Source organism: Zingiber officinale, chromosome 6A, assembly GCF_018446385.1.
Source record: "Zingiber officinale cultivar Zhangliang chromosome 6A, Zo_v1.1, whole genome shotgun sequence".
Classification (NCBI taxonomy): domain Eukaryota; kingdom Viridiplantae; phylum Streptophyta; class Magnoliopsida; order Zingiberales; family Zingiberaceae; genus Zingiber; species Zingiber officinale.
Genome location: NC_055997.1, coordinates 47,442,939 through 47,467,329, shown reverse-complemented (window position 1 = coordinate 47,467,329; position 24,391 = coordinate 47,442,939). Strand labels below are relative to the sequence as shown.

Sequence of the window (24,391 nt, the reverse complement as noted above, 5' to 3'; positions counted from 1 at the left end):
AGTAAGATCACAAAAAGAAGGCAAAGTGATCAAAGTAAGAAGGCATAGGGATCACAGAAAGAACACAGAGTAATCAAAGTGAGAAAGCAGAGAGATCATAGAAAAAAGACAGTAAGATCATAAAATAGAAGGTAGAGTAATCAAAGTGAGAAGGTAGAGAGATCACAGAAAGAAAGCAGAGTAATCAAAGTGAGAGGCAGAGAGATAACAAAAAATTCAATAGGTGAAGGTGATTCTAGGATTTCAATTTCATCACAATATTAGCAAACACTTGATCTATGATTAGTTTCTTATTCTCAATGTTAGGTTATGTAGGTAGACTATACTATATATCCGATATAAACTTTTAGAACTTGATCTCAATTCATCGTATGCTTTCAGAGCGATTGAAATTAGGGATCACTTTCCTAGGAGACACTGTCACAAGATCTCACAAACCCCAATTAACCCTTCTCCTACTTTCGTGACGCTGAATTGGATTAATCTATTAAGATCAATGATAGTCCATTGCTCCTCGCGGTATACTGATTTACTTTCGTAGCTGATTCTCTGCGTCTCAATTTTCTATGGGTCAAAGGATTGGGCTCTCCTTTCGATTCATCCCGGATACAAATCTCATACACTTGACAGCAAGATCATGTTTACACATCAGATCCAGACCACAAATCAACATATCATTGAATAAGAATAAAAATACTTTCATAGATCAAATCAAAAACATCTGCATAACAAAAGGTTAGTCCCTAGTCCTAGAATTAAGAGTCTACTCCATACAAATGAAGTTACAACAACAAATTATGTTTAGGCGGCCACAAATTCAGATATAGTTTAGAAATCATAACTGCAAAAATAAAAAATTCAGATATAGAGAAGAAGAGTTTAGGCCCGATGCAAAATTTCATCTTCGGATGCTCCCAATCCTCCTTCCATGCCCACATGGCATCGAATCCTATTCAGATTAGCTTCTCAGGTCGCCTTAGAGCCCTAGGGAGACTCCAGATCGGGGATCCTTTTAAATGAGTCAAAATTAGCCTTTGCAATGGGCGATTGGTGCGACACGAGCCATGCCGGCGAGCATGGGCGCCTATGTCGCATTCAACGACTGCAAGGGGTCTCTGGCCGAACGGTGCATGGCCCATGCTGGCGAGCACGAGTGCCCGTGTTAGGTTCAATGATAATAAAGGGGTGTTGGCCACTGGTCGTGCTAGTGGGCACGAGCGCCCATGGTCGATTCGGTGACTGTAGAGGAACTTTGTCGAATGGGACACAACGCGTACCGACTGGCACGAGCACCCATAGCAAGCTCGAGGCTTCAAATGATTGATCTTCAATCACTATTTTCGCTCCATTTCGCATCCTAACAAAGGAAAACACATAAGAGCAATTCTCCGAAGTATAAATTTATTAAAGTGAAGTATAATGATATAATATCGTGAAACATATGCATGCAAAATAGGTCAAAAGGTGCGTCAAAACATATCAAAAACCTTATATAAAATATGCACGTTAGAAAAGCAACTTGGAATGACATTGGAGAGTTAATTGTCTATGGCAAAAGCTGGTTGAACAGCTGAATTGTCTTAGAAAGTTGTAAAATTGGACATTGTAATGGTTGATACACAAAGTTAGATTGGCTTGAATCGGTAAAAAGTAGTAGGTGCCTCATCAAAAATAAGAAGGCCAGATGACTCTAGCGAAGACTCAAAATGAGTAGAAAAGAAATTTTGATTTTCAATGAAAACAACATGATAAGAAATACAAAACCTGATAAAACAAGGATCATAGCAAACATAACCCTTGTGTGAAATATTATACCTCATAAAAGCACATTTAACATATTGAGAAAAAAAAGTTTATGACGTTCATAAGGGTGGCAAATGAACAGACAAAAGTATGCATGGTAAGATAATTAGGATGTTTAGGAAAAAGACGAAAATATGGAGATTCAAATTCCAAGACACGTGAAGGGAAGCGATTAATTAAATAAATTGTTGTACATAAAAACCTCAACCCAGAATTTAGATGGAACAAAATATTGAAGCAATAAAGTTCAAATAACATTTAACAAATGTTAGTTTTTTCGTTTAATAACACCATTTTACTAAGACGTATAAGGACAAAAATGTACAACTTTAGGCCCCTTCCCTAATATCTTCCCTGATACCCGATCTTTCATAACACGATCGTTACGACATTACAGTTATTATCAACCAATTGTCCTACCGAAATGAGACTAGTAGAAAGCTCATGAGATACCAAAACTTCTTTGATTGAAGAGTTAATATCCCCAATAACATGAATAGGTAATGTACTAACATTAACCATATGAATATTTTCATGATATTTGTTCAACATTACTAAGAGTCTCAAGATAACTAGTCATATGATTGGATGCATTAGAGTCCAGAAGCCAAGATAAAGATGGTGTAGTACATGTACCTTGAAGTCCTAAAGTTGTAGTAATCATTTGTTATCTATTGAACCATTTCAGGAGTAACAATAGCCTGATTAGCTTAATGATTATGAGGACGAGTAGGACATTCTTTGATATTATGCCCACACTTCTTACGATGGTTGTAAAAAATTTTGAATAGTGAACAACAATGTTTGTATTCCTTACAACTATAGCATTAAACTTCCCTTGAGCTGCATAAGCAATTGCATTATTATACATTTTTCTTTGCAGGATAATTGTTCGTGTTACAAGACACTGCTCTTCACACAGCAATTCTCCAAAAACCATTCCAAGAGGAGGAGCATGATTCATCAAATTAGAGTGGGCTGCCCATATCCAGGACGTAGTTTCATCAAAAATTGATCTCTCTTGCACTGTTCATGCACCTCTTAAACCACAAAAAGAGAGCCTGCTTGTAGTTTGGAATAAATTATGTCATCAACATATTCAGTTCATAAGTTCTGAAAATTAGAAAAGTAATCTTGAACGGAGGGGTCGCCCTGAGAGTAACTAGCAATCTCGTACTTTAATTGAAAATGTTTGGTTGTATTGTCTTGATTGTAAACCTTTTTTAAATATTCTCACATGCCTTTAGCTATCTTATAGGGCCTCAGATTGGGAACAAGCAACTCATCAACTGATCCTAAAATCCATGTCATGACTCTAACATCCTTGACTTCCCACTGAGCCAATTTAGAATGCATAGTAGGTGCTGAATCACTACCATCAATATAACCCCATAATTCTTTTCCCACGACAATTAAACGAAACTGAAATTCCCAGGTAGAATAATTCTTGCCTGTGAAACACACACCAAAAATATCCAAGTTGCTAGTTAACATGATACCCAGTACTCAAAAAAAATGTAAACCAACAAATGCAACAAGTGATGAAAATCAACAGATCCAAGAGTCCAAAAGATTGAATTGAAATAACACTAACAAGAATATAAATATTACCAGAGCCAAAATCTAGACTTCATACTAAGACACTAAAATTCTGAATTAAAGCTTTGATAGCATGTCAATTGGATTGAATACCCTCACAATGAGAGTTTTTCTCATTATATGGAACATATTAGAGATTTCCAGCCATAGATCCAGTCTGATTTCTAGTAATTACATGAAGTTATAGTTATACTACTAATTACAATATATTTACCGTCATAATATTAATAAGGAAGTTACAGGTATTACAACATATTTAAATCTATAATATTAATTAAGGTTTGATATATGCCGTCAGCAACAAATGGGAAAGTTGTGTGAGAAGGAAGAAAAAGGTTCACGAGAGGAAGGTGGAGTCGATTGTGCAACTATCGACAAGTGATAGCAACACAATTAATGCAAATAAAGAAATATATTAGTATAAAAAAACAATAATTGAAAAATAAATCAACAACTATATGATTTGGTTGAAAAGGTGTTCATGACTGCATCACCTTTTCACTTGACTATTCAACTTCCCACTTGACAGAGTCAAGTTATTATAGTCAAAATTTTAATTTCATTTAGCATTATTTAAAGTTGTCTCGGTCATTAGTTTTATAATTTATCAAAAAAAATATTAAAAAAATAAAGAGTCAATCAAGTTTTATTAGGATAATCAAATTTGATTAGAGAAAATATTTTATTTTATAAAAATAAGTTATGTTATCAAATTATAAAAAAAGAGTTAAAACTTAAAATCACATATAATGGACAAGTTTTTGAGTTAATATAATTTTTAATTTCCTTTTCTCTACGTTAGAATCAGTCACTTTCTTTGGATGAACATCGTATCTTTGTCCTTATGTTATATTGCATCAACAATGGACTTTGAGCGATGGTTGCTAGGTTAAAATAGCAATATAAAGAAAAAAAACATGGGTAAGGAGTGAGTTAGGTTATTAGTTGGATTTTTTACAAATAAATCCACTCTTTTTATAATTTACAACTTGGCCAAGCAAAAAAATACTGTAACATTTTTATGTGGCCATTCTGGTACATAAAGGGTTGCTCTTCGTTTGACGTTGAATCTTCTGTTTACTTCTTTCATGTTGCTTTGAAGGCACATGCATAAACAATTTAGGAAGCCAGAGTTATGCAGTGAGGGACCACAACACAACCCGTCTTATGGCCCCATAAGGATTATGAATGTTAAATCAAACCCTAACACATAAAAACCCAAACAATGACTACTATTCATTTACCTAGATTTTATGGGGAGATAAACAAGAAGCACAATCTATGGGTATTGCCTAGGTCGACAGGAAATTTTTGATCGAATGAGTTGGATAAGGTGAATTGTCATGCAAATTGATATAATTTTTGATAGTGCAATACATTATTGTTGATATAGCCATTATAAGGTTTCTGATGTTTTTCAGGTGGTATAAGGTTTCTGTTGCCTTTGATCTTTCCTAAATTATCAAAATATCTACATTTAAAAATCAGCATTATTTTCAAAACTAAAGAAGCAATATTTTGATACTAGAGAGGTGGCTTATCTTGTCTCGTTATTACCTTACATAAGGAAACAGAAGCACATATGAGCTTTCTGTAGAAATAATATGAATTTCATGGCATTGTGCAGTTCCCCTTGATGCAGCGTGGGAAACGATACCTAGGCCTTTGCTCGAGAAAAGAAGGTGTCCTATCGTAGACAACCGATGCAGCATGAATCAAGATGCCTGCAGTTAAACCCCATATAACAAACTGTTTGTTCTCTGTTTCAAAGTTGAAATAATGGATAAGATATTTCTCCCCCATCCACTCTCGTTCTTCAGATCTCCGGTTTTCATCCTATTCAATAAAGATATCTAGTATGAGAAAATTCATGAGAAAATAAATAGATAAACAATTTAGTATAATGACTATAGTAACATGAACCTTGAGGAACATTTCTAAGGGTGCATCAAAAACTGTTTCCACTTCCGAAGCATTAGGTTTTGACTTGAATGACTGCTTATCAGAAAGTATACCGATCACAGGGACTACTCTGAGTAGATGCTGCAAAATCATTTAGGTAATAAATTATCTGACCTAATGTAAGCAAGCATATTATCTGTATCAAAGCCTCCCTGATTCCTGGCATCATGCTGACATCTCTCATTGGCAAACATGAGACGTTAAGTGGAACCTTAACGTTATACAAATATTCTGGCACTTTCAAGTGTAAACATGAGATGTAACGTTCTATAAGGTGTGTAGTACTTTCAAATGTAAACTTGAGATGTCGGATGTCAAATCTTTCTGGTAAAGTTTCCCTGAGAGATTACCTATGGTTCTAGTCATTCTAATATGATTAAAACACTGCCAAACAATGAGAATCGCAACATACCTATTGGATTTTTTTGTATCAATTAATGAGAATTTTAGAAGGCAAGGTTCAGTGTTTTTGTTTGTTCATTTAGTCTCAGCATTGCAGCATTTAGATAATACAATATTTAAATCTACTGAACATAATCTGAAAAGAATATTAATGCTAAGGATCAATGGAAATAATTACTAACAAATATGACCAACGTATATAAAGCTTCTCCCATAGAGATATAACTAGTGTAAATTGGAAAGAGATTACTTTCACATAGAAACTATTCTTTCTGTTGGAAATAATTTAATTTAATTCAATTTTCCTATTAAATAGACCATATTATTTAACTTTATTATGAATTATTTTTTATTAAATGGCACACATTGTTAAACTTTAATGATTTTTTTATTAAATGACCACATTATTATATTCATTACTTTATTAATATTGGTTAATGAAGAGACAACACCCAAATTCATTAAATGTGTAATATAGGATGAACTTCATGGAATGTGTAATATGAGAATGAAAGATTTAATTGAAAATAAAGAGACAATTAATTTGCACACTTTGATGGAATGTGAAATGTAAGGTTGAAAAGTTGATATCCCTCTACCTAATAAATAGATTTTTTCTCCACCAAAAAGCACAATTGAGAATATAGATCAAGAGGGGGGAATATAATTTTCTTGAGGGGTGCTATCATTTTCTTAAGTAGTTATTAGATATATTTTCGTAAGTTTCATAGTGTGAAAATCATTTTATTCAAAATTTAGATATTAAAGCTTGTGCAAATGTAAGACTAAATTTGCATATTCACAAACATATATACAGTGTGGTATTAGAGCACTTGTTGAGAACTCGCAATTTTCCATTAAAGAACTGTTTTTTTCTCTCTTGATGGATTTTGGTTTAAATGTTTTTATGTTTTTCTTCCATTGTCGTTTACATATACAAATAACAAAGGTAGTCAAATGCATGAAGTTCCCACCAATGTGGGGTACGGGGAAAGGTCTAGTGTATGCAACCTTATTCTATATTGCAAGAGGTTGTTTCTGCGAGCGACTCAATCCCGTAACCACCAAGTCACATATATATTTACAAGTACAAATATAAATATATAATTATGAATATTTTGACAAGAATAATAAATTAATTATGAAAGCTTATGTGGTTGTATATGCCAAGCAATTATCAAAAGAATTTTTTAGATTGAAAGTTCTGAATGTTTCTATATTTTTTGACATCCCAACTTACGAATAAAAAAATGTTTTGGATAGGACACCTAGGGCACAAACCTTATCAGCCTCTTGCTTGGTTCCTCAACATCACCATCAGAGTTATCCGGGTGACCAATGAGCTCAAGTAGAGAAACTTAAGTTGCAAGATTGCTTCAGTACAGAAACTTCCCAAGTGGAGCTCAAGTGTTTCTTGAATGCTCTGCAAGAGAAAGCAGGTCTTCCTTATATAGAAGGCCAGTAGAGACACTGGGTGCTCATTGGGCCCATCATCACGTGCTCTTACTGCTTTGAGATAAGAAAGCATCTTCTTTTGAGTCATTTGGATTGCTTTACAGCTTGCAATCCATTATTGATGTACTAGACAAGGAACATAAACTAATGGGTTTGGTACAAGATTCTTTAAGGGTCCACCACTTCCGCAAAGTCTTTACAGGTGGAAGGAGTCCATTCTTCTAGTCACGTCTTGTACTAGTCGTACAGCTGTATCCAGCTGTTCGACCATTTGCTTGGTGGCTGGATACCAGTCACCCCACCAGTTATCAGACATACTCCTTCGCAGGCATTCTTGTCTCTTCATGGAGTGTAACAGCTGAAGCTGCTGGAGTGCTTTGTGTGCTTCTGCCGCTGCTTGCCGTTGTAGTTCATGTAGTTGCTCCCCGATCCTTTGGTCATCGTCAATGTTGATGGGGAACTGCCTTCTTGATTGGAGTAATTGTTGATACTGCCATACGAGGCAGCCAAACTGTTGAGAACCTGGATCATCATCACTTGGGCCTCCAGACTGGGTTTTTCCTTTAACTCCAGGAGGGCCGGTGCAACGAGCTCTAGTTTGCTGAGGGTTTCGCCCGGCCATTCTGAAATAATAAGGGAATTTATTAGTCGAGATAACGCATCAGCTAATTGATTATCCTTCCCATCAATGTGTTCGAACGGGATGTCAATTCCGATCCCGGTGATATAATCTGTGAAAGCTAGCCATCTGACTCGGGATGCTTGTTATTTGCAGATTTACCAAAAAAACTTATAATTGCTTGGCAATCTGTTCTGATGATAAGATTTTCTTTGTCCAAATAATAAATCTTCAGTGATTCCAGGGAATTCATAACAGCTGTTATTTCTGCATCAATGGTGGATTTAAGAGGGTTAAACTTTCGCTGGCATAAGCGCAAACTCGTTCAGTAGATCTTGGATCAAATTTGCTTTGCTTCCATTTGCATATACCGCCCCATTCATCCATGCATCCATCAACTTCCAGGATGATGAAACATTTTTCTAGAGGTATTTCTAAATCTAGTAGGCATTGAATCAGACCTTTGATTTGTTTAATAAGAGCCCAATCTTGGTTATTTAGACATTTATCACCATTTGGCTAGTTTTCGCATATAAATGGGCTTAAAAGCTTATCCAAGTTGGGAATGTAATTTCGGGCGTAGTTGAGGAACCCGAGCCATGACCTCATCCCTTTGGTTGATTTTAGTTCTTCATCCTTGAAGTCTGCAATTTTGGAGATAATATGCCATTGTAATTTAATTTTGATATTTCCCAGAATAGCCCCTAGGAATTCAATTTCCGAAATAGCTATCTTCATTTTTGTTAGGCTGAGGATCCGCCCATTCTTCCTGCAGATCTCTAGCATAGTCCTTAAATGCTTTGCATGATCTTTCTCAGTCTGTGAGAATACTAGAATATCATCTATATAAACTACTATGAAATCTTCAGTACCTTGGAAGCAATTATCTATTTTCCTTTGGAAGATGGCGGGGGCATTTTCAATCCGAATGGCATAACCAACCATTCATACAGTCCTTCTGGTACCAAAAAGTCGTACATTTAATAGAGTCTGGGTGCATAGCGACCTGGTGGAAACCACTTTTAAGGTCAAATTTTGAGTATATTTTGCTAGTACTGACCTTTTTCAAGATTGTATTAATTCCAGGAAGGTTGTATTGGTCTTTATTTGTTAAATCATTCAGTCGCCTGCCGTTAAAGACCATACGTTCTTTACCCTTGATCTCTCGACCAATTTTTGGATCTATAGTGGTACCTAAGTTGACAATTATAGTTGTAGTTCTGTGTCTACTTTTGCTAGGCCTGATAACTCCAATTTCGAGTAAAGCCTTTATGTGTTTTGAGAAGGCTTCCTTTTGTTGAGTTAGGTGCTTTAGAGGGCTGTCTTCTATGATAAAGTCTGGATTTTTTATATCTAATTGGCAGACAATTAGATTTTTTGCCCAATGTCTTAGGGGATCTTCACCAATGTAACCTTGATCTAAGTTCTTTTAATAAAGGGGCAAATTACTCCTTAAACTGCTATTGTGATTGTCCAGCTGAATAATTCACCATTTCTTATATCTGAATATTCTTCCTCTTCTAATTCTAATTCTTGAATGGCTGCAATAGAGATGGATGGTAAAGTGTTAAGGTTTTTATAGAATGTTACCACGTTGCCTTCTATCCTTACTCCACCATGCATTGCTCTGATGAAGTTGCAACTAATTATCATTTGGATGCTATCCCCTAGCTTCATGGGAAACTATAAGTGTAGGGGATCCTGAATGTATTTTCGCCAATGTGCATCCTCCCTGGGCGCATCTTCATGTTTGTTGTCTGCTGGGAGTTTATGCCACTGAAATTAACTACGAACGGGTTTTCTTCCACGACTTCCTTTGGAACTAATCCTTGATCTACGCAGCAAGTGGTTGCTCCTGTATCTAGTATTGCTTTAAGGGGGAATTTAGGAATACCTGGTATGTCAACCTTTATGGTTAGGTTGTACAGCATGTTTTTAACAAGAAGAGGGCCTCTTGCTTCTTGTGCTGCAACCTTATAGGTTGATTCTTCCAGTAACATATTAGCAGCTTCCTCGGCTTCATCCTCCTCCTCGTTATCAAGCTGCCTCAGGTCTTCTCCTAGGTCCCTTTCAAATTATAGTTCATCATATAAAGATTTATAGTATAGTACCTCCTTTTGTAACCACTCGATTTCTCCTTCGCACTATGAAATATAATATTATTGCTCCTAAATTAATTTCTTTGGAAAAAATAGGGCAGGAGCTGATGGAGCGACAGGTACATGCTTGTTAAGATAATAAGGTCCGCATAAGTTGCAGACCGTCATCTGGCAATTGGGGCAGTGTATCCTTGCTCTCCGTAGCGTTGCCCTTTTACAAAATGTGCAGTTGTTATGAATTTCCTGAAATCACTGAAGATTTATTATTTGGACAAAGAAAGTCTTATCATCAGAACAGATTGCCAAGCAATTATAAGCTTTTTCGGTAAATCTACAAAAAACAAGCCATCCCGAGTCAGATGGCTAGCTTTCACAGATTATATCACCGGGATCGGAATTGACATTCAGTTCGAACACATTGATGGGAAGGATAATCAGTTAGCTGATGCGTTATCTCGACTAATAAATTCCCTTATTATTTCAGAATGGCCGGGCGAAACCCTCAGCAAACTGGAGCTCGTTGCACCGACCCTCTTGGAGTTAAAGGAAAAACCCAGTCCGGAGGCCCAAGTGATGATAATCCAGGTTCTCAACAGTTTGGCTGCCTCGTATGGCAGTATCAACAATTACTCCAATCAAGAAGGCAGTTCCCCATCAACATTGATGATGACCAAAGGATCGGGGAGCAACTACATGAACTACAACAGCAAGCAACAACAGAACCACACAAAGCACTCCAATAGCTTCAGCTGCTACACTCCATGAAAAGACAAGAATGCCAGCGAAGGAGTACGTCTGATAACTGGTGGGGTGGCCGGTATCCAGCCATCAAGCAAATGGACGAACAACTAGATACAGCTATACGACTAGTACAAGACATGACCAGAAGAATGGACTCCTTCCACCTGTAAAGACTTTGCAGAAATGGTGGACTCGTAAAGAATCTTGTACCAAACCCACTAGTTTATGTTCCCTGTCTAGTACATCAATAATGGATTGCAAGCTGTAAAGCAATCCAAATGACTCAAAAGAAGATGCTTTCTTATCTAAAAGCAGTAAGAGCACATGATGATGGAACCCAATGAGCACCCAACGTCTCTACTGGCCTTCTATATAAGGAAGACCTTCTTTCCCTTGCACACTTGAGCTCCACTTGGGAAGTTTCTCTATTGCAGAGCATTCAAGGAGAATTTGGATTCTCAAACGGCGTTGCTTGCTGAAGTGACAGGATAGGGCACGCCAGCGCCTTCCCTACCAGCCTTGCTGGGATCCAGTGAGGACAAGGACTCTCGGGGGTGTTGGGGGTTTTATGACTGTGGATTTGATCTGGGAAGGACCTAATGAACAGACAAGCTAGTGAATTGAAGTTGGAGTTGCAAGGCTTCTTGTAGGATCCAACCAATGCTTAGATGATTAGTAAGGATCAAGGATCATTTGAGGTCAATTAATTGTAGTTTTGTTACATATTCTGATTGGAACTGTAGAACTCTGTAACAATGGGGAGGAAGAATAAAGAAGCTAGACTAGCAATAGCAACTCATGTGGAGGATGACATACAGCCTGAGTGGAATAACCTCAATGTGTTGGTGCTTAGAAGCTGCTACAATGGCGTGAGCTGAATCTACCAAGACAAAAGGAACAGAAGATATTGGGAAACAGCCACTAGGATTTGAGTTTAGAGACCATGAGGGAGCAGAGACATCAAAGTTCCTTGGAGAGGATGATATCAGCATGGAAGAAAACAATCCAGCAAGGATGCAGAAGGAGAGTTACCACTATGGCAAAAGCACAGCCAGTGTTTGACAAAATGTATGAACAGCAGGTTGGGAAGGCAAGCAAGGGCACAAGGGCAAATGTGTTCAAGGAGAATAAGAGGCAAATGAGTGACATCGTCCTTATGGAAATGCAGGAGGAAGATGAGGTGCAACTGCTGCCAAGTGATCTAGGCAAAGTCAAGAAGGCTTGAGGGTTTGTCTTATGGGATATTTCCCAACTAGATTTCCCATCAATCTTTCAACTTTACAAATCATGGAGGTCCCATGTTCATATTCGGTTCATGGTAATGGGTGACTGAACTTTAAACTCGGGAAGGAAGAGGATAGAGATGAAGTGCTAAGCGGGGACCGTATTTCATCTATGCCAAAACATATTGAAAATCATGCCGAGATTGTTTACATTTGATGACCATGAGATCACTCGTGTACCAAATTGGATCAACTTACCATGCTTGACCTTAGAATGTTAGAATGCAACCTATTTGAGCCGAATTGTATTGAAGCTGGGTAAATCATTATATACGGACATGATTGCCCGTATCAAGAAGCACATATCCTATGCTCGAGTGCTGGTTGAAGTACATGCGTTCAAGAAGTTAAATTACCTATTGGGGAGACGAGCAAAGAGTTGTCTTTGAACATAAGCCATAATTTTGTTTGCATTGCAAAATGTTGGGGCACAAAACATCCAACTGTTGAAATTTGAAATGACAAACAAATGGTATGGCAAACACATTAAGTAAGAGGGCCTCTAGGGAAAAGGTGCAGCAAACAACACATGAGAACAAATATGAACAGACAAGCAAGCCAGTTGCTGTGAATGTTTTGGACTCAAGAATACAGTAGCCAATTCCTATTCACAGTACATTGGAGCATACATGCCAGGCACAACAAGCTGATAACCACTCAGTTTCGGTGAGATTACTGGGGGTGGGTGCGGATGCAGCACCCAACAGTGGGAGCAGCAGAATAATAGAAGGGAGGCAGAGATGCGAGAGCAGTATGGAGGCTGAGGAAAATAATCAAATGGGCTCATACAGGATGTTGGTCAACCATATCATAGTGGGGAAACAACAAGTAATAAGTAGGCCAAAGGGAAAGTAATTATTAGCAAATTGAACCTCGACGAAAGAGCAAGGAAGCCTCAAACCCTCTTTATAACTTAATGAAATTAGTCAAATGGAATATAATGGGCTTTAATTTACCCCTTAAACAAAATGGGATGTGTCACCTCATTAGGACTCACAAGATAGACTTGATGGAAGTTTTGGAGATGAAACTTACTATAAGAAAACTGATGACATAGAGAAAAAGTTTGTGACGTGGAAGCCAATCAAGGGAAGATGCTAGTTTTGTAGAATCCGGATATAGTAACTTTAAAGGCCTTCAAAATATCTCCATAAGTAATTTACTACAAAGTTAGTTGCAAGGTAACATCCATTTCATTTCTAGTCAGATTTGTATATTGTATATGGATATCATATTGTAATTACCAAGAGACCCCTATGGGATAATCTCAAGGATAGGATGGATTTGACCCACCCATGGATAGTGGTGAGAGATTTTAACAGTGTCGCAACACCAAAGAAGAAGATTAATGAAGTGGAAGTAACAGAGATATTATAGTGCTTTCTAGTCTTGGGGCTAATTGATATATCATCTGAGAGTTGCTTTTACACATTGTTCAACAACACGATATGGTACAAGTTAGATAGATTAATGATGGACCCACTATAGCAATAAGCATATTTTTATGGACAAACGAATTATTTGGTGAATGTCTATCAGATGACTCTCCTTGGTATCGTTGTTGCAACCAGACATGCAAAGAAAGACCTGTTTAAATTCTTCAATATGTGAGTCAAGTACTCTAAATTCACAGCACATTTATCTTTTATAAATACAAAATATTAATTCTTTTTTTAATTATCGTATCTACTATCTCCATTATTTTATCGGTGAGTGTTCCTAGGTTCCATATTACAAATCTAAGATAATTAGTATTTCTATAATGTCTATTCGTATCCAACCTAGGATGTGAGAATTCATACATATTTAACACTACAAGTTCTCATAGAGATATAATGATCCTTGCTAAGATGTTGCAATCCCTACAACGTTCCTCTGGAATAACTAAGCATTAACATAATAGTTTGATGAATCCATGCATAATATTTGTCCATGTTTTAACATTGGCAAACAATCTAATATAACTCTCCTACTTTATCCAAGTTTGGGACTGGTCGTGGCAGAGTTTATTCGTCATGGGCTGAGTTTCCATGCCTCGATCATCACGGCAGACATTTCTTAAGAGTTATGTCATGAATAAAGATAACAAGTATTAACAGTGATAAACAATTCGAACCAAAAAAATGCTTTCTTGTGACTAGAAGACAAGAGAAACCAAGATACGATCCTTGAAATCGAGTTACCCGGGACAAGAACGGCTCCAGAAGAGCAACAACAGTGACAATGGACGGGTCCAATCCTATTTCTTCCTTTGCCTCACGCGTCGCAGTAGTGGCGTCGTCTTTGTCGCCTTCCTCCATTTTACCGCCCGGCAATGACACTTCACCTGCAGTAGCCACGGGTGCTTAGTCGAAGGCAAGATCCCCAAAATCCACATCCGCAATCCGATCTCTCTCGAACCTTCTAAATCAACGTACCGGAGTGTGTGGAAAGGTTGCGCGATCGCTTAGTGAGGATGACACGGAGCTCGCCGCGTTCGCCCACGAAGAGGCAAATCAGGACAGCTGCCCTCTTCGGCTGGAACGGCTCCGGCAGTGAAGCCTGGGCCTCGGAGATCCCCATCGAGGAGAAAACCTTCCCCTTCTCGTCCATGTCGTCCTCGTCGTCCGGCGGAGGCGGGGGCTTGTAGAGGCGTAGGCGCTGGATCAGCTCGTAGAGTCCGCCGGGAGCTGAGTCCATGGCTCGGACTCGGGACTCGGGACTCGGACAGGAAATCTTTTTGGAGAGCTGCTCCCCCCGACAGCATCCCCTCCTCTCTCTCTCTCTGTTTCAAATGACTCCTTTACCCTCTTCTTTTTTAAAATTTTATTTATTTTTCATTTAATTTTATTTTTTTAATTAATTTTATTTATAAAAAAAACTCCCATATTTATATATTTATAATTTTATTTAATTTTATTTTTTAATTAATTCAATTTATTATTTTTTCAATTTTATTTAATTTTATTTTTTAATTAATTCAATTTATTATTTTTTCTAATTTTATTTAATTTTATTTAATTTTATTTTTTAATCAATTTTGTTTATTATTTTTTAATCAATACTTTATTTTTACAATTTTATATAAATTTAATTTAGTTTTATTTTTTAATTAATTTTGTTTATTATTTTTTATCAATACTTTATTTTTAAATTTTATATAAATTTTATTTAACTTTATTTTTTTATTAATTTTATTTATTATTGTTTTTATAATACTTGCATTTTTCAATTTATTATTTTTTTTAAGTTTTGTTTTTTATTGATTTTAGTTTTTTAATCATTTTTAATCAATTTTTTATGATTTTTATTTTTTTGAATAATTTTTTTTAGATGTTTATAATCTTTTATTTATTTTTATTTATAAATTTTAGGAATTATTATTTGTAAAAATTTAAAAAATATAAAAATATGGATCAAAATAAAAATTATATATTTTAAACTAACAAAACAGTGGATGCAGCCTGGACTACATAGAGCTGAGCCTGGACAACGGATGCTGGCCGAGCGGCCATTCCGCTCGGCCCGAGGACAGATAGTCCGGACGACCGATGCTGGCCGAGCGGCTCTTCCGCTCGGCCCAATAATAGACAAAGGAAGCAGCTGGTAATATCTTCTGGAATCAGTGTCATTGACAGGCAGCGTGGTTAGCGGCAGGGTCAAATAGAGAATCGTACGGTGGAAGCTTCCACTGTTGCGTCAGGGATATACCCGGGCGGTTAAGGTATGGTGTCAGGCACGCTTTTCTGACATATCCTTTCCGGGTATGCTTTGAGATGTGTGCATGCCTCAAGAAGCGTGTACGCGCCTCTCAGGAGCCTTATATAAGGACCCCAGACTTCGGCGGATGTATGTTTTTGGGATTACTGTAGCTACAATTACGCTGCACCTTTCTACTTTATTCTTCGCTCGTCTACCGGTGACTGACTTAAGCGTCGGAGGGCCATCGCCGGGGAACCCCTCCCTGGCTCGGCACTAACGACTCTGTGGTTGCAGGTTTAGCTCGTCAAAGGTCAACATCGCCTTCAGTCGACATCCAGTCAACGTGAGCGTCATCTTCCCACCGTCCGTCTACTCGCACTCAGATAGGATCAAATTTGGCATCGTCTGTGGGAACGCACCTGAATCCGAGCTGAGGATATGGAAGAAGCTGGACGTCACCACATCGTGACGCTCACTCCAAAGGAGCTCGATGCGCTCATTCAAGTACGAGCAGTAAAGATAGTCGAGCGGCAGCAACAAAAGGCACTAGCCGACCGACTGGCACAGCAAGCAACGTCGGCCTCGGGGGGCCAAGCGGCGCACGAAGACTGGCCGGAGCAACACTCTATATGGGGACAGAACAAGATGCCGACCGGCACTTCGGCAGAGGTTCCGCCAACGCCCATCCTATTTCACCGGGCGTTATTTCAGACACCCTCAGAGATTGCTCAGGTCAACCAGGATAGAGGTTCCTCGGATGAGGCCCCTGCCCAGGACGAAAGAAAAGGCAAAGCACCCCGAGTCGATTCATCACCCAAGCGGATCAATCAACAATTCTCAAAGGTCATTCTGCAGGATCCATTGCCGAAACACTACGCTCCCCCTGGCAATCGGAGAGTATAATAGGTCGATCGACCCTGATAACCATCTGGGTAAGTTCGATAACGTCGCTACCCTTCATTAGTACATAGATGGAGTCAAGTGTCGAGTCTTCCTCACTACGCTCTCCCGCTTGGCCCAACAGTGGTTTAGAAGGCTGCTGGACGGGTCTATCCGAAGCTTCAAAGACTTCCGAACGACTTTCCTTCACCACTTCGCGAGCAGCAGACGCTATCAAAAAACGAGCGTCAGCCTGTTTTCCATGAAGCAGGGCCAAAGGGAAACTCTACGAGCCTACATCCAGCGCTTCAACCAGGTGGCGATGGATATCCCCTCGGTCTCGTTCGAGACCATGATGAATGCGTTCATGCAAGGGCTCGTGGACGAGGACTTCTTCCGATCGCTCGTCAGGAAGCCGCCTCGCGACTACGACCACATCTGAAGAAGGCTAATGAGTACATAAATGTAGAAGAAGCCCAGGCAGCCCAAAGGAAGGAGGTTTCATCCGAACCATCGGCGCCGACTGAACGATGATCGTCGTCCAGCCATCAACTTCCAAGAGGGCATCGAGCCGAGGGAGTATGCCCACACCAGGAAACAAGGCCACATGTCATCCAGCATGTTGCCGCAGAACAGTCGAAGCCCAAGGGGAAGGTATGGACCCTTTTGTTCTGCTCATTCCATCAGTTTGCATCTCACAACACTCGCGACTGTCGCGGGTTCGATCCGGTCGCCCAACCGGCGCCTAAGAGTTATTGGCGCTGATCCCCTTCTCTTGACTGGCGACACGAGCATCATCGGGCCGATCGACGAGAAGAAGCAAGGCGATCACCAAGGCGGCCTCATCGGAGAAGCGCGGAGCCGACAAGAGCTGGGTGCGAGCGAAGCAGGCCGTCCGCTCGGGAGGAGGAAAATCGGAGCAATGCTGCTCGAGGCGAGATCAACATCATAGCTAGAGGGCTGACCGGCAGGGATTCCAACCGGGCCCGGAAGTCACACGCCCAGCAGTTAGAAATCCATGCGGTGGGCTGCAGTCGGGAGCAGGCCAACGGACCCGAGATCAGCTCCGGTCCCCGCGATCTCGAGGGAGTGGAAGTGTCGCACGACGACGCACTCATTATTCGAACGATAATCGCCAATTACACTATTCATCGTATATTCGTTGACACAGGTAGCTCGGTCAACATCATTTTCAAGAAGGCATTCGACCAGCTCCAAATGGATAGAGGCGAACTGTTGCCAATGACGACCCCTCTATACGGGTTTACCGGCAATGAAGTCTTGTCGATCAGCCAGATCAAGATGGCCATCTCGCTCGGGGAGGAACCACTCCGGAGGACAAGGGCCACCAACTTCATCGTAGTAGATGCCCCCTCAGCCTACAATGTCAATTTGTGTCGTCCGAACCTCAATGAATTCCGAGCAATCGTTTCAACCTTTTGCCAGAAGATTAAGTTCCGGGTAGAAGATCGAGTTGAAGAAGTAAAGGGGGATCAGCTGGCTGCTCGGAGATGCTATGTCGAGATGGTCAAGACCGAGGCCAAGACCGCTCGGAAGACACCCCTGATCGAGGTAAACACCATAATCGAGAAGCCCCTACTTTAATTTATGAAGAAAAGGAGGAAGTATAGATACATCCGAGCCGAGCAGAGGCGATGACTTTTATAGCATCTGACTTGGAGGTCGAACAAAAGGCCGAGCTGATTAGATGCCTTCAGCAGAATCATGATGTCTTTGCGTGGTCAACGCATGAGCTGCTCAGCCGATGAAGCAGAGGAAGAGAGACTTCAGCGCTGAATAGAATCTGATCATCAGAGCAGAGATTGAGAAACTGCTGGAGGCCGACCATATACGCGAGGTTCAGTTTCTGAGCCAGCTCACCAATGTGGTGCTGGTCTCCAAGCCGGGCAACAAGTGGAGGGTATGTATCAACTTTCGGGATCTTAACAAGCCATGCCCGAAGGACTTTTATCCCTTGCCCAAGATCAATTAGATGGTAGACTCCACGACGGGGTGCGAGCTGATATGCATGCTAGACGCATATCCAGGGTATCATCAAGTGTCGCAAGCCTGAGAAGACCAAGAGAAAGTCAGTTTTATCACCGCCGACGGTACATACTGCTGCAACGTAATGTCGTTCGACCTGAAGAACGCGGGAGCCACCTACCAGAGGATGATGAACAAAGTATTCTGGCAGTAGATCGGCCGTAACATGGAGGCATATGTTGACGACATATTAATTAAATCCCTCCGAGATGCCTATCTCTGCACCGATATCAAGGAGACCTGTCAGACCCTCCAGACGTACGAAATCAAGTTAAATCCTCAGAAGTGTCTGTTCGGCGTGAAGAGTGGGTGCTTCCTGGGATATATAGTCATCAAGCGAGGCATTAAGGCAAATCCCAGCAAGGTGAAGGCACTCCAGGACATGTCGCCGCCAAGAAACTTGAAGGAAGCTCAACGCCTCACTGGTCAGATAATAGGATTATCGCAGTTCATCTCCAAGTCGTCCAACCGGAGCCTACCTTTCTTCAAGATTCTGCGCCAAGCCACCAAGTTCCAATGGGACAAAGAATGTGACTTGGCCTTCAAGGAACTCAAAGTATATCTGAACTCACTACCTGTACTAACTAAGCCTACTACCGGTGAACCGCTTTGGATTTATCTGTCTTCGACCCAGCACGCTGTCGGCTCGGCTCTCGTTCGGCAGAACGGTGAAAAACAGCCAGTGTACTTCTTGAGTCATATATTAAAGGATGTTGAGTCTCACTACACTGGTCTTGAGAAGCTCGCATTTGCCTTGGTGCTCGCCGCTCGGAGGTTTCGCCCTTATTTCCTCGCTCACACTATCGTGGTGATGACCAACAACCCTCTGGGAAGAGTCCTGCTTAACCCAGAGGCGTCCGGTCGGCTAATCAAATGGATAATGGAACTCAGCGAGTTTGATATCCAATATCATCCCCGAACGGCCATCAAAGCGCAGGCCTTAGCCAACTTTGTCACAGAGGTGTAAAACCCTGAGTCCGCCTCAGTATGGAAAAAATATGTGGATGGATCGTCCACCCGGCAAGGTAATGGGATCGATATACTGCTTATCTCCCCACAGGAAGAGCGGGTGCAGTTATCCATTCGGTTAGAGTACCGGGCAACTAACAATGAAGTCGAGTATGAGGCTGTTATAGCCGGCTTACAAGCCGCTCGGCACGTTGGCGCGGGCAGAGTTCTTATCCACTCCGATTCTCAATTGGTCGCTCAGTAGCTGGTTAGAGCATTTAAGATCAGTAACACGCGGCTCAAGTTGTACACTGAAGCCTTCGAAAAGCTGAAGGCAAGCTTTCAGGAGGCAATCATCTAGAAGATCCCCCGAGCGGAGAACCAAGTAGCGGACGAGCTAGCCAAATTGGCGAGCTCACTCTCGCCGATAGTCATTACTCAACCGATCGAGCAAGTATCCTTGGTGGCGCACGTCGATCGGATGGAGGGACTCACTTTCCCCAGCGATTAGAGAACGACCATAATAGAGTTTCTACGATCGGGAGCTACGCCTTCCGATTGGGAGGAAGTGATGTGCGTAGATTGTCTACACTTATTAGCATATTTTGACGCACATTCACATACTTTGAGCATGGTTGATCTATACATTTTTGTACTTTCAGCTTTCCTTTTTAGCATATTTATTCTCTTTGTTCGGAGATATGCTTTTTGTGCATTTTTAATACGCAAGAGTCGAATCTGGTGAAAGATGCGTGTTCTAGGCCAAATCTGTAAGCAAAGCGATGGAGGAAGCCATGCCACTTGAACCCTACACGACCCTGCCTTGGGGGGTTGCCCAGGCCGTGTAAGGATGAGAGGCCGTGTAGCTGCACCAGAGAAGGAACTTGGCATGGTGGTGTGAACCTCATACGGCCGTGCCAAGTTTTAAAGCCCAAGGAAGCCTGGGCCGTTTACACCACACGACCATGTCAGTTTTCCAGAGATTGGAGAAGCCTCGGTCGTGTGCGCTACACGACCGTGTGAGGTTTCCAGAGAGCAGGAGAGTGCTGGCCGTGTACACCACACGGTCGTGCCAGGTTTCCAGAGGTGAAGGCAGTGCAGGCCGTGTGGATCTACACGGTCGTGCAAGGGGAGCGTTGATAGAGGCAAGCCACAGTCGTGTACCTCACACGGTCGTGTGAGATTAGTAGAGAAGAGCGTGGAGCAGGTCGTGTGAACCTCACACGGCCGTGCCTCGGGGTCGTGTGACGCCCAAGCCCCTCTTCTATATAAGGCCTCCTTCAAGATTTGAAAGGGGATCTTCTCCCCTTTGGGAGAAAGGAAGATTTGGGCGAATTCCTTCCATTCTTGGGTAGATTTCTTGGCGATCTAAGGGAAGATCTTCACCGATTCGACTCCAAGATCGAAGGATTAGATCTGAAGACCATTCTTCTCCGTAGATAAGTTTTCTTTCTCTCCTTTCTTAGATTTGAGGGTTTAGAAATGCTTGTAATCTTCGTTTCTTTCGGATTCTTTCTTCGATTTATGGAGTAGATATCTTGTTCTAAGATGGAGGGAGTATTTGTAAGGAATTCTTGATGTAAAACTCTTATGGATTTGCCAATTTCTTATTTCTATGATTTTGTCCTGTTTTGCATCTATTTGATCTTGTGTGGAATGTTGTGATTGTGCCTAATTACCATGCTTGATTGAATGTTTAGATATCTTGTGGATCTTGTAGAGGTAATTCTTCATTCAATTTTTCGAGGGACCTTCGTGACAGGAACATGCCCGTGTAAGGACGTTTGAGGGATTATCTTGAAGGGGAAATTAGGTATTCCAAGAGGGTAGGATAGATTTATGCATTAATCTTTATATCTTGATGGGTTGATGAGTGATGGATTCTTATGTTGATTTTCCGAGGGACACTCGTGACAGGCAAGCTCATGTAAAGACAACATAGTTCATTCCTAATTGATCAATCTAGGTATGGATTTCAGTCCAAGGTCAGTTCTCTATTGCAAGAGAGAACCGACAACCTTCTACAAATGATGGACAATCAAGAAAAAGGATTTGGTAGATCATTTACATTTAAGAACCTTACAAAGAAACCAAAACTCCTAGAATATCCTTTATTATTGCCTTTATTCTTGTTGCCTATTCTTTCATTCTTTTGTTTACTTTTCATAGTTACACCTAGACTTTGTTAATCCATTGATTTGTTGTCTAGCTAATTCATTTTGAGATATTCTTAGTGCTTATTCCAATCCCTGTGGATACGATAATCTTTTATATTACTTGCGATATTTTCGTACACTTGCGGAGAGACTACAAGTTTTTGGCGCCGTTGCCGGGGACTGCGCTATAATATTAGGAATTATCAATCGAGTTAGACTAGACATAACTTTTCTTTTCATTTGCATAGTTGTAACTAATTGTTAGAATTATGTTTTTATAAGTTTTTCATTTCTTGTATAACATTCTTGTCAATTTCTTTCTGTTGTAATTCTAATTCTACATTTTTGACTCTAACATCTTGTCTAATCTTTTCTATATTTTCTTTTGATTTAGTCTCTTTCATTCTCTCTAAACTCGATAACTGCAACTTATATCTCCTGTTCCTCTTTTTTTTTTGCACACAAAAAATGGTTTTCAGGTCATTAGGATATTATGAAGCCCCAAAGTCTGTCAAGGGATTATGCCCAGTTGTTTACCCTGAAATTCAAGCAAGAAATTTTATGCTTAAACCTTCCTTCATTTCAATGGTTCAGAAAGTCCAGTTTAGGGGCCTAGAGATTGAGGACCCCTACTCACATCTCATGGAATTTTATAGATACTGTTATACTTTGAAATATGAGGATGTTCCATCTTATATTATACAGCTATTGGTTTTTCCTTTTAGTCTGAAAGGTGCTACAAAGAGATGGTATAATTCCCTGAAATATCAAAGTATCAAAACCTAAGATGAGTTAGAGCAGAGAATCTTGGGCAGGTATTTTTCCCCCCTAGAAGACTACTTATTTGAGAAGGCAAATTCTGAATTTTAAGCAACTTGCTGGGGAAGAGCTACATCAATCCTAGGAAAGCTATTCATCTCTTCTACGGTTATGTCCACATCACGGTATTGAGGGATGATTGATTATGCACTTATTCTATGAGGGGATTTCTCTCTCAAATAAGAGTCAACTAGATATTGCCTCTGGAGGATCCTTCTTTAAGAAAAATTTAGAGGAAGCCAGTGGAATAATCTACAAGATTGCATCAAATTTTAATGATTGGTCGGGACAAAACGACGCAATTCTAATGGCTAATACAGTGGAAGAAAAGGAAAATGGGGAGAAAGGAATTACTCTGAATCAAAATGATCTTCAAGTATTATTGCCTTGGTGTTATGAGTCTCTTTTAAAAATATTCAATGAAGAGGCAGTTTCAATGGAGGAAAAGAAAGGGGACGATATTTTTCTAGAAGATGAAGAAGATTTGGAGAAAGTGTCCCAAGAAGAAGAGATTAAGTTGATAGAGCAAGAGCTAACTGTGCCAGAGATAGTATCACCTCAACCTGAGCTTAAGCCATTGCCATCAACTCTAAAATATGAATTTCTCGGACCAAATTCCACTTTTCCAGTTATAATCAATGCTAGTCTAACTGAGTCTGAAACACAGAGGTTGGTTGAAGAGTTAAAGCTGCACAGAAAAGCAATTGGATACACTATTGATGATATAAAAGGGATTAGTCCTTCCCTTTGCATGCATAGGATTTTACTTGAGGAGGGTTATAAAAATTCAATTGAGCACCAGAGGAGGTTGAACCCAAATTTGAAAGAGGTAATAAAGAAGGAGGTGCTCAAACTTCTTGATGCCGGGATCATTTATCCAATTTCAGATAGTGAATGGGTGAGTTCAGTACATATAATCCCAAAGAAAGGGGGAATGACTGTCATAAAAAATGAGGATAATAAACTGATTCCAACACGAACAGTAACGGGGTGGCGAATGTGCATTGATTATCAGAAGTTGAACAAGGAAACGAGAAAGGATCATTTTCCCTTACCTTTTATTGATGAAATGCTTGAGAGATTGGCTAAGCACTCGCATTTTTGCTATTTGGATGGATATTTAGGATTTTTTCAAATTCCAATTCATCCTCAAGATCAAGAGAAGACTACTTTCACATGCCCCTATGACACTTTTGCTTATCGTCATATGTCATTTGGGCTTTGTAATGCTCCAGCCACTTTCCAAAGATGTATGATGGCAATTTTTTCAGATTTAATAAAGAAAATTATGGAGGTATTCATGGATGATTTCTCAGTATACGGGAATGACTTTAACACTTGTTTATCTAATCTCTCTATAGTTCTTCAAAGATGTGAAAATGCGAATTTAGTGTTAAATTGGGAGAAATGTCATTTCATGGTTAGAGAAGGAATTGTTCTGGGGCATAAAATATCAGAACGTGGGATTGAAGTGGATCAAGCAAAAGTAGAAGTGATAGAAAAACTACCCCCACCAATTAATGTAAAAGGAGTGAGAAGTTTCCTAGGGCATGCCGGATTCTATAGGTGTTTTATTAAGGACTTTTCAAAAATTGCTAAGCCTTTAACAAATTTGCTAATCAAGGATGCTGAATTCTGTTTTGACAAAGACTGCATGGAGGCTTTTAGTAAAATTAAAAGTGCCCTTACTTCAGCCCAGGTAATTCAAGCCCCGGATTGGAATCTTCCATTTGAGATAATGTGTGATGCAAGTGACTTCGCAGTAGGGGCAGTGCTAGGACAAAGAAAAAAAATAAGATTCTACATGTATACATTATGCAAGTAAAACACTTGATGCAGCTCAAGTGAATTATTCCACTACCGAAAAAGAACTCCTAGCCGTAGTATTTACATTTGATA

The 24,391-nt window shown here is 40.0% G+C and overlaps 1 protein-coding gene across 4 annotated transcripts; it reads right to left on the bottom strand.

The window, feature by feature from the left end:
* Nucleotides 1-677: 677 nt before the first annotated feature.
* Nucleotides 678-14,728, bottom strand: LOC121996341 (nudix hydrolase 15, mitochondrial-like). 4 transcript variants are annotated; one of them, XR_006116051.1, is made up of 5 exons: nucleotides 14,381-14,728; nucleotides 14,147-14,289; nucleotides 5,326-5,445; nucleotides 4,960-5,238; nucleotides 678-1,357 (listed from the first exon to the last, which is right to left on the bottom strand). XR_006116051.1 is itself a non-coding variant. In XM_042550274.1 (4 exons), the coding sequence occupies exons 1-4, from the start codon at nucleotides 14,640-14,642 to the stop codon at nucleotides 5,014-5,016; spliced, it is 750 nt and encodes a 249-aa protein (XP_042406208.1). In that variant the 5' UTR covers nucleotides 14,643-14,728; the 3' UTR covers nucleotides 4,879-5,013. The 4 variants fall into 4 exon arrangements, 1 of the variants encoding a protein (XP_042406208.1); XR_006116052.1 differs by lacking the exon at nucleotides 678-1,357 and adding an exon at nucleotides 2,563-3,254; XR_006116053.1 differs by lacking the exon at nucleotides 678-1,357 and adding an exon at nucleotides 2,563-2,864.
* Nucleotides 14,729-24,391: the final 9,663 nt, after the last annotated feature.

Excerpts from the sequence above, each read along its gene's own strand:
- LOC121996341 (XM_042550274.1), bottom strand. The coding sequence starts at position 14,642 with ATGGACTCAGCTCCCGGCGGACTCTACGAGCTGATCCAGCGCCTACGC. Across the intron at positions 5,446-14,146 it reads TGGAGCCGTTCTTGTCCCGG|CATCTACTCAGAGTAGTCCC; the intron begins GTAACTCGATTT and ends ATGATTTTGCAG. Across the intron at positions 5,239-5,325 it reads CCTTAGAAATGTTCCTCAAG|GATGAAAACCGGAGATCTGA; the intron begins GTTCATGTTACT and ends TTTATTGAATAG.